This window comes from Oncorhynchus kisutch, linkage group LG28 (assembly GCF_002021735.2).
Source record: "Oncorhynchus kisutch isolate 150728-3 linkage group LG28, Okis_V2, whole genome shotgun sequence".
Taxonomy (NCBI): domain Eukaryota; kingdom Metazoa; phylum Chordata; class Actinopteri; order Salmoniformes; family Salmonidae; genus Oncorhynchus; species Oncorhynchus kisutch.
The window spans coordinates 15791786-15802329 of record NC_034201.2 but is presented as its reverse complement, the minus strand read 5'-3'; the positions used below and the strand labels follow the sequence as shown (position 1 = coordinate 15802329).

The window sequence follows — 10544 nt, the reverse complement described above, 5'->3', positions numbered from 1 at the left end:
AAGAGCAACAATAATATAACAGTAACGAGTCTATATACAGGGTACCGGTACAGAGTCAACGTGCGGGGGCACAGGTTAGTCAAGGTAATTGAGATAATAAACTCAGCAAAAAAAGAAACTCAGGACCGTGTCTTTCAAAGATGATTCGTAAAAATCCAAATAACTTCACAGATCTTCATTGTAAAGGGTAGCCTAGAGGCAGGTAGCCTAGTGGTTAGAGCATCGGACTAGTAACCCAAAGGTTGGAAGATTGAATCCCCGAGCTGGCAAGGTAAAAATCTGTCGTTCTGCCCCTGAACAAGGCAGTTAACCCACTGTTCCTAGGCCGTCATTGAAAATAAGAATTTGTTCTTAACTGACTTGCCTAGTTAAATAAAGTTTTTAAAAAAAGAAGATTATATTTAAAGTAATGTTAATGAATATGCACCTGCAGAACGGCCGTTAAGACGCTTACAGGCGGTAGGCAATTAAGGTCACAGTTATGAAAACTTAGGACACTAAAGAGGCCTTGCTACTGACTCTGAAAAACACCAAAAGAAAGATGCCCAGGGTCCCTGCTCATCTGTGTGAATGTGCATTAGGCAAGGAGGCATGAGGACTGCAGATGTGGCCAGGGCAATAAATTGCAATGTCTGTACTGTGAGATGCCTAAGACTGCGCTACAGGGAGACAAGATGGACAGCTGATTGTCCTCGCAGTGGCAGACCACGTGTAACAACACCTGCACAGGATCGGTACATCCGAACATCACACCAGCAGGACAGGTACAGTATGGCAACAACAACTGCCTGAGTTACATCAGGAATGCAAAATCCCTCCCTCCGTGAGAGGCTGGACTGAGGGCTTGTAGGCCTGTTGTATGGTAGGTCCTCACCAGACATCACCGGCAACAACGTCACCTATGGGCACAACCCACCGTCGCTGGACCAGACAGGACTGGCAAAAAGTGCTCTTCACTGACGAGTCGGGGTTTTGTCTCACCAGGGGTGATGGTCGGATTCACGTTTATCATCAAAGGAATGAGTGTTACACCGAGGCCTGTACTCTGGATCGGGCTCGATTTGGAGATGGAGGGTCCGTCATGGTCTGGGGCGGGGTGTCATAGCATCATTAGACTGGGCTCGTTGTCATTGCAGGCAATCTCAACGCTGTGCGTTACAGGGAAGACATCCTCCTCCCTCATGTCCTACCCTTCCTGCAGGCTCATCCTGACATGACCCTCCAGCATGATAATGCCACCAGCCATACTGCTCGTTCTGTGCATAATTTCCTGTAAGACAGGAATGTCAGGAATGACGAACCTGGATCTCAATCCTATTGAGTCCATCTGGGACCTGTTGGATCAGAGGGTGAGGGCTAGGGCCATTCCCCCCCAGAAATGTCCTGGAACTTGCAGGTGCATTGGTTGAAGAGTGGGGTAACATCTCACAGCAAAAACTAGCAGATCTGATGCAGTCCATGAGGAGGAGACGCACTGCAGTACTTAATGCAGCTGGTGGCCACACCAGATACTGACTGTTACTTTTGAATTTGACCCCCCTTTGTTCAGGGACACATTATTCCATTTCTGTTAGTCACATGTCTGTGGAACTTGTTCAGTTTATGTCTCAGTTGTTGAATCTTGTTATGTTCATACAAATATTTACAATATTTAAAATAAACGCAGTTGACAGTGAGAGGACGTTTCATTTTTAGCTGAGTTTGTGTACATGTTGGAAGAGTTTAAAGTGACTATGCATAGATAATAAACAGAGTAGCAGCAGTATAAAAATGGGGGGGTTCCTTGCGGTCGGAGGCCAAGCAGTTGCTCTCGATGGTGCAGCGGTAGACATTTTTGAGGATCTGAGGACCCATACCAAATCTTTTCAGTTTCTTGAGGGGGAATAGGCATTGTTGTGCCCTCTTCACGACTGTCTTGGTGTGTTTGGACCATGACAGTTCGTTGGTGATGTGGACACCAAGGAATTTGAAGCTCTCAACCTCCTCCACTACAGCCCCTTTTCCTGTAGTCAACGATCATCTCCTTTGTCTTGATCACATTGAGGGAGAGGTTGTTATCCTGGCACCACATTGCCAGGACTCTGACCTCTTCTCTATAGGCTGTCTCAGCAAATGTAATGATGGTGTTGGAGTCGTGCTTGGCCATGCAGTCATGGGTGAACAGGGACTACAGGAGGGTACTGAGCACGCACCCCTGAGGGGCCCCCGTGTTGAGGATCAGCGTGGCAGATGTGTTCTTACCTACCCTTACCACCTGGAGGTGGCCCGTCAGGAAGTCCAGAATCCAGTTGCAGAGGGAGGTGTTTAGTCCCAGGGTCCTTAGCTTAGTGATGAGATTTTAGGGCACTATGGTGTTGAACGGTGAGCTGTAATCAATGAATAGCATTCTCACATACAGTGGGGCAAAAAAGTATTTAGTCAGCCACCAATTGTGCAAGTTCTCCCACTTAAAAAGATGAGATAGGCTTGTAATTTTCATTATAGGTACACTTCAACTATGACAGACAAAATGAGAAAATAAAATCCAGAAAATCACATTGTAGGATTTTTTATGAATTTATTTGCAAATTATGGTGGAAAATAAGTATTTGGTCACCTACAAACAAGCAAGATTTCTGGCTCTCACAGACCTTCTTTAAGAGGCTCCTCTGTCCTCCACTCGTTACCTGTATTAATGGCACCTGTTTGAACTTGTTATCAGTATAAAAGACACCTGTCCACAACCTCAAACAGTCACACTCCAAACTCCACTATGGCCAAGACCAAAGAGCTTTTTTGCCCCACTGTATATAGGATGAGCCATGACTATAATACAGTATATACATATGAAGTGGGTAAAAATGTAAACATTATTAAAAGTGACCAGTGTTCAATGACTATATAAATAGGGAAAAGCAGTCTAAGGAGCAGGGTTGAGTACCGGGAGGTAACTGGCTAGTAACAGCGAATAAGGTTCAGGACAGTGCACTGTTTACATTGTCTTATAAACGTACATAGGACACTGTATATAGAATTTTAACGTTTAAAAAAAAGATTAGCTGCAAAGGCTGGACAAATATTAGCTTTGCATAATACACTGCGACTCTTATCAAAATGTATTTAAAGATTCCAAATAAAAACATAGCTAGGTTGTTATAACATTAACTTAAAGCATGTTTTAATAGTTTTTTTGCACTGCATGGATCATGGTGTGCTTGAATGCAGCACTGCTGTATGGTGAGCTCAACTTGTTGCAGTTGAGTAGTCAGCCGGCTACTGCTCAAATGTTGCTGTAATAGGCCTACATGTTTCTCCTTCGCAATGATGTTTTGTTGTAGGTTTGTTATTTTGGTTATTCATTGTTAAGCTTTAGAAACCTAGGACTGTGGCATGTCTGTGCACTTTCACTCCACGGCGAGTGAAAGCCACATTGAATTCAGGCTGAAATTTCATAAAGTAGATGACAATTTACGACTCCTTAATACTCGCGAGTGCCCTAGTGTCATTTAGTAGTAATTTATGCTAGAGTGTGTCCTTTAGTAGTAATTTATACTAGCGTGTGTCCTTTAGTAGTCATTTATACTAGCGTGTGTCCTTTAGTAGTAATTTATACTAGCGTGTGAATCCTTTATTCACACGGAAATTAAACTTAGCAATGACATTTAGCTGGTAGAAGATTCGGTCAGTGTCATTAGTAATGATATGAACTGCACACTGGCTGACTCATGTGTGTGGGTCTGGGAGGAGGGGCATGTGTGGCAACGTGCTGCCATTTGGCACAGACAGTTGGCAGTGCTTGCTGCCTGATAGAAATGTGTCCTTGTGTTTGACACATGTCACTTAAACAATGGGGATTTTTACACCTGGCCAACCTCAGAGCAGGCTCAACTTGCTCAGTTCACTTTCCCCAGACTGTCAGAGTTCCCAGTTGTCTTGACTCTTGAAGGCACTGAAGTCTGAGATTTCCCAGTTGTTTTAAAAATGTAATGTGTCAAGAAACCTGCCCGTTTTCCTCAAAAGTACACAATGTCACGATTACAAAGCTTTACCATTTTCAGAGAACAAGTGAATTATATAGCAGCTCTGTATTTTTGTTGTACTTCTTGTTGACGAAATTCATGCGAATGTCCCACAATCACCCAGAATGCACCACGCGGCCCATTGACGTTGCATGGACAATGAGCGATAATATGCGTTTCCCACACTGCGGTATAATTAAGCAATAAGGCAGGAGGTGTTGTGATATACTGCCAATAAGAACAGCTTATTCTTAATAATAATAATAAGAACAGCTGTTCTTAAGCCGAACGCAATGCAGAGTGCCTGGATGCAGCCCTTAGCCGTGGTATATTGGCCATATACCACAAATCCCCAAGGTGCCTTGTTGCTATTATAAACTGGTTACCAACGTAATTAGAGCAGTAAAAATAAATGTTTGTCATACACATGGTATACAGTCTGATATACCATGGCGGTCAGCCAATCAGCATTCAACCCCTTGGGCCTTATTCCTTAATTAATCATCTGATGCTTTATCACCTGAAAGGACTGGTCGAGGCTCCTAATGTTGCTGTAACAATTTACAAACATCGCGAGACTTCCGGGGAATGCTTGCGAAGCAGGCTGAGGTTTGAGAAGTCAATGAGAGAAGTAACCAATTATTTTTTAGTTGGCACAACCTAGATTCGCGCCAATGTCTTAAGTAGTTGAACATGTTTTTACTCCAACCTTGTGAAGGTGACAAACTGACACGTTTTTATTTAATCAAAAACAAAGGAGTGTCTTTGTTTTGACAGCCTGCACATGTACAGTTCGGCGCCAGACGCCCGTTAGACCCGATGACGTTAATGCACATGTGCTTAGCTAGCCAACGTCACCTACAAGCGTGATCTGGGATTTTTTTGGACAAGCAGTTTATGCCTATCTTTATACTGTACCGTTTTGCTAAAGCTTCGTCAACATATTTCACGTGACTACCAGCGGGGAGGGGCCACTTCACGTGGCCTAAGAATAGATGCAATAATGAGGTCAATAGAATTCAACCCAAGCAATGGAAACGCGTGGGTGAAAGATGCCATAGGGGGAAAAGTGGGTGTGTTCCAGTCAGTTCCAGTGTCAAATCTAGGGGATGGTTTTTGTAATGTATGCAATGTTGACATGCATTCAATAGTTTCATCTTTAAACCCTATTATTTTCAACATTGGTTGCATACACACTGGGGCGGCAGGGTAGCCTAGTGGTTAGAGCCTTGGAATAGTAACCGGAAGGTTGAGAGTTCAAACCCCCTAGCTGACAAGGCAGTTAACCCACTGTTCCTAGGCCGTCATTGAAAATAAGAATTTGTTCTTAACTGACTTGCCTGGTTAAATAAAGGTCACATGGAAATGAGACTGAAAAAGATAATGGTACAAGAGGTTAAAAGTGTTATAAAATTGTATTATCTAATAACCTAATCAGGGTGGACAAAAAAAAAGACATCCAAAGACTCAGAGATATCAATCAAATGTAAGAATCAACCAACCTCTCCTTAAAACAATGCCGTTCTGATACAGGATATGAGATTTTTGAAACATAATATTTCACGTGAATAAATTACTGTATGGGAAAATGTCTAAAAAGGAGGAACACCAGAAAGAAACAAATATAACATTGCAGTTTCCTCTTAAGACAAGAGGCCTGCCAAACTACTACACACAAAAAATGGACGTACAAAAAGCATCAGTCGCAGACGCAACCATCCCAGTTATAATATATATTATTTCAAAGATTGAATTCATTTTCCATAACCAGTAAGTCTTTGCTTTAGTGTTCGTAGGCGGGTGGCAAATATTCCTGTAACTTGATACTCTCTATATACAACAGTAAATTAAGAACACCAATAATGACCCAAGGGCAAGCCTCTCAAACAGGATACAGTAGGATCATCAAAGAGAAAAACTAAAGGAGTGAGACGAAGACATTATGAAAAGAACAGAGCAGGTCTTGTAACCTGAAGCTCTGCACTTGAGGTCTCAGACTGAGTTCTTCCTTTACATTTGGTCTCGGAGTTTGGCAAGCCTTGAAGACAGCTCATCCTGAGAACAAAAGATAACAGGCAATGTTGCAGATCTCTAAAAACATAACATTTTCATTCTTGTGTGAAAATGGGCTAAGGACCATTTTTTGGGGCTAAGGACCATTTTTTTGCAAGCCTGGGACACAGCTACTATAATCATATCAGCATTGTTATCATTGCTCTATTATCCCAATCCTTTATTTGAAAGATCATGTTAAGTAGACAATTGAAAGTGTGGTAGGGTTTATAATAGCTCTTGTTCGGGGCCTGTTCCTGTACCTGCTCTGCTGACGCTACACTGGTGCCCACTGATCCAGTCTGTCCCTGTGGGAGTTCCATGTTCAGGTCCAACCTACACACAAATTGATGTGCATTAATTTTCTCACTTTTAAAAGATTTCTTTTCTTCAACAATAGAACCACAAAATAAGGAATTCTTACCCTGCTTCATCAGCCAATTCGTGCATCAGTGAATCCACTTGATTCTGAAACACACGTCGCTGACTGTTAGTCTCCATTGATTGTGAACAGAGCAGAATAAACTAATCTCAATAAATGTATCTTGTCATGATCTGCACTTGTATGCATTTACTGTTACAGACTTGAAGATCAAAGGCCACAGATCTGGTCAAAGACCAAAAGTCTGTCTAGCAGGAGCCCAGAAAATAATCATTACCTGTGGGGTGGTTAGTGTGGTTGTGCTACTCATGGTGTCCTCCATTTGAGCGGTCTGTACATCTAACGTCTCAAATTGATGCTCAAACTTGTCCATGAGCCCAGAGATCTAGAGAGATGAGACATTCATTAACAAATTTCCCTCTCAGATGGTGAAGAATATAACATGTATACCGTCATAAGTGTGACAACTATCAAATTGATGTATTTGACTAGGAGCAAGCTCACACACACACACACACACACTACCTTCTCCAGGTTCATACTCTTCAGTGTGGCATCCATGCCTTTCACCACTCCAGCCATAGATTTAGTGACCTGTAGAATGAACGAACATTACTAAAATAGAAAGCTACCTTGCTGTGTGGTTGGAATCAGCAATCGTTGCAGTAGTAACCTAGCACTCTTTTACAGATATTGCACCAAATTTTCCCTCCAAAGTAAAAGTGGGCCAATCTTAAGCAGAATCAATGTCTCAAACCAAGAATGTCATTGTATGAAGTCTTGTAGGAAGTAGGTATGTAAAACAACTGCACCTTGTTCATTGTGACTGCTGTTTGGACCCTGGCGGCCACTGCATCAATCCTAGCACTCATCCTTAGGAAGTTGACCGACTGGTTCTTCTGTCTGATGGCGTTTTCCGCATGGATCCGTGCCACTTCCACATTTCCTTTTTGGATAGCCTACGGTGAGGATAAAGGTTCAGTCACTACATTCTCAGTTGAGAATGTTCAGAGCTATGATGAGGTGATTGGAGGATTGACTAATGAGGTAAAAGGCCTACTTACTTTTTTGACTTTGGCCTTCTCTGCCTTTTCTTCTTTGTCACATTTCTTAGAGCTTCGTTGCAGTTCTTTGGCTGCAAACTTGAGATTAAAGAGATGCTCTGGGATGGGAAGTTAAAGGGCCAATCAGCAGTTAGAAAATAACAACAGCCTCTCTGCCACTGTTTTGGTAAAAAGCTGAGGGATGGTCTTGGAGAAATGTAACCACTAATATGTATAGACATAGCTATGGATGCTAGGACTGACCATCCATATCAAAATTATTGTTTTAACCATGTTGAGGCTTTACCGTGTTTGTTTACAAATATTGGAGTAAAACAAGGTTATATTTTGGGTTCTTATGGGGTAGGAAAGTTGAACTCAGCTCATGAGGCATTTATGTTATATTCTTCAATAATCAATGGGTACATATTTATAAGTCCACAAATGTATGTAGCGACTGCTGATTGCGTGTTTTAATACGGTTTCAAAAATGGCATAGCTACATAACTGAAGCTTCCAGTATTTGTTCCCCTTATTGGCACTCTTTACAAACCTTAAATCGATGGTGTGCTCCCACCACAGAACTAAAATACCTGTGATGTAATCATGTGAATAAAATTGAAATGCCAGCCATGCTACCAGGCAATGGGTGTCTTCAGACGAAAGTAAACTTGTTTACTAAACGTGTTGTACTGACTGTTATGCCCCTGGCAGATACACAATACCAATAACAGCAAACAAACGTTTATCTTTGTCACCAAGCCATCCAAGTATAGACTATAAGCATAAATACGAATCGAAACCTGATATGGCTTTTGAAATTCATATTCAGACGAGTCACGGACTAAAACAACAGGCCTTTCACTTTGTCTAAATTTCCTGGTGGCAATTTAATGCATCTAGTAGCTAGCAAACATTTCCGAAAGGATACTCTCCATATTCGACATGCTGGTAGGCTCCTTGATGGTCCGAGAATGAATGTAATTTTATTGTTTTTCTTCTCGATTTAGACGTAATGCAAAAGCTTTTCTTCTTCAGATATTCCTCTCCTTGATACTTCCGGCTACACTACCCAAATATAAATACGTCACGGTCACATGTTCAAGGGTGCGTTCTATGCGTTCCAATTGACGTCACTAACAACCTTATTTTTGTCAGTGGATGACTGAATGGACATGTAAAGTTCTGACATTGAATACTAAGATGGATTGTTACATTTTCTACGATATATTATGTTTACAGTTTATATAGGAATATCCCTCCCTCCATCCCTTATCTCTGGTGGTATGTCAGTGCAGAGACAATCCAATCAGGTTGGGGGCTGGGGGTTCTCGTCAGACAGGCGGTGGCGTAACTGAGGTGTGGGCGGTGAGCGAGCTTGATTGATGTTAAGGTTTGCGTCTCTGGATCACGGCAGTGAGCGAGAGGATGACTCACCCTCTGTCTGATATGATATTCACCCTCTTTGCAGCAGCTCAGCCAGTGCATACCTCCCAAGCTCCTCCTGCAGTGCTCTGTAAAGGTCTGCTCAATCACCCCTAAATTATACTTATGCTGCTTTCAAAACAACTGGGAACTCGGAAATCTCAGACTTCAGTGCGTTCAAGACAACTGGGAACTTGGGGAGAAAATGAGCTCTGACTGGGAAAAATAGTTTTGAATGGTCATCCAACTCAGAATTCCAAGTTGGGAACTCGGGCATCTTTCTAGCGTTCCGACTTTCCGACCTGAAGATCATAAAGGTCATGATTTGACCTAGAACAGGCACAAACCCTCTTATAACACTATCCTAGACTCCTACAATAATTTTCTAATTGTCATCTGAGTGGAGTTGTAGCCTACTTGCACATCGTTTCAGCCCTTCACATTAGCCTTTAGAGGACATCTATTTACAAATGTTGAAAACATTGCAAACATAATTATTCTTTGTGGTGTGGATAGGGCTACCTACACAGTTTACATTTCTTTGAATCTGTGTATCTGTCTAATATAAATGTCACACCAGTGCATCACTAATCACTTGACAGACAGACGAGATAGATAGATACACTACATCACCAAAGTATGTGGACGCCTGCTCCTCGAACATCTCATTCCAAAATCATGAACATTAATATGGAGTTAGTACCCTCTTTGCTGCTATAACAGCCTCTGCTCTTCTGGGAAGGCTTTCCACTAGATGTTGGAACATTGCTGTGGGGACTTCCTTCCATTCAGCCACAAGAAAATTTGTGAGGTCAGGCACTGATGTTGGGCAATTAGGTGTGGTTTGCAGTCGGCGTTCCAATTCATCCCAAAGGTGTTCGATGGAGTTGAAGTCAGGGCTCTGTGCAGGCCAGTCAAGTTCTTCCACACCGATCTCAACAAACAATTTCGGTATGAACCTCGCTTTGTAAACGGGGGCATTGTCATGTTGAAACAGGAAAGGGCCTTCCCCAAACTGTTGTTCTTGTCATTGTACGCTGTAGCGTTAAGATTTCCCATCACTAGAACTAAGGGGCCTAGACTGAACCATGAAAAACAGCCCCAGACCATTATTCCTCCACCAAACTTTACAGCTGGCACTATGCATTTGGGCAGGTATAGCGTTTTCTCCTGGCTTCCACCAAACCCAGATTCGTCCGTCGGACTGCCAGATGGTGACCCGTGATTCATCACTCCAGAGAACGCATTTGCACTGCTCCAGAGTCCAGTAAGGGCAAGCTTTACACCCCTCAAGCCAACACTTGGCATTGTGAATGGTGATCTTAGGCTTGTGTGTGTAACAGTATAACTTTAGACCGTCCCCTCACCCATACCCGGGCGCGAACCAGGGACCCTCTGCACACATCAACAACAGTCACCCACGAAGCATCGTTACCCATCGCTCCACAAAAGCCGCGGCTCTTGCAGAGCAAGGGGAACCACTACTTCAAGGTCTCAGAGCAAGTGACGTCACCGATTGAAACGCTATTTAGCGCGCACCACCGCTAACTAGCGAGCCGTTTCACATCCGTTACACTCACCCCCCTTTTGACCTCCTCCTTTTCCACAGCAACCAGTGATCCGGGTCACGACACCAATGTAACA

At 42.8% G+C, this 10544-nt stretch overlaps 1 protein-coding gene across 1 annotated transcript; it reads right to left on the bottom strand.

Annotated features, from left to right (window-relative positions):
• Positions 1-5394: 5394 nt before the first annotated feature.
• On the bottom strand, positions 5395-8769 carry chmp1b (chromatin modifying protein 1B). Its single transcript, XM_020464772.2, has 8 exons — positions 8407-8769; positions 7497-7594; positions 7245-7391; positions 6958-7026; positions 6710-6817; positions 6475-6518; positions 6314-6386; positions 5395-6053 (listed from the first exon to the last, which is right to left on the bottom strand). Exons 1-8 carry the CDS (start codon positions 8420-8422, stop codon positions 6009-6011), a joined length of 600 nt encoding a protein of 199 aa, XP_020320361.1. The 5' UTR covers positions 8423-8769; the 3' UTR covers positions 5395-6008.
• Positions 8770-10544: the final 1775 nt, after the last annotated feature.

Excerpts from the sequence above, each read along its gene's own strand:
- chmp1b (XM_020464772.2), bottom strand. Across the intron at positions 7,392-7,496 it reads AGAAGGCCAAAGTCAAAAAA|GCTATCCAAAAAGGAAATGT; the intron begins GTAAGTAGGCCT and ends TCCTCACCGTAG. Across the intron at positions 7,027-7,244 it reads CAGCAGTCACAATGAACAAG|GTCACTAAATCTATGGCTGG; the intron begins GTGCAGTTGTTT and ends TTCATTCTACAG.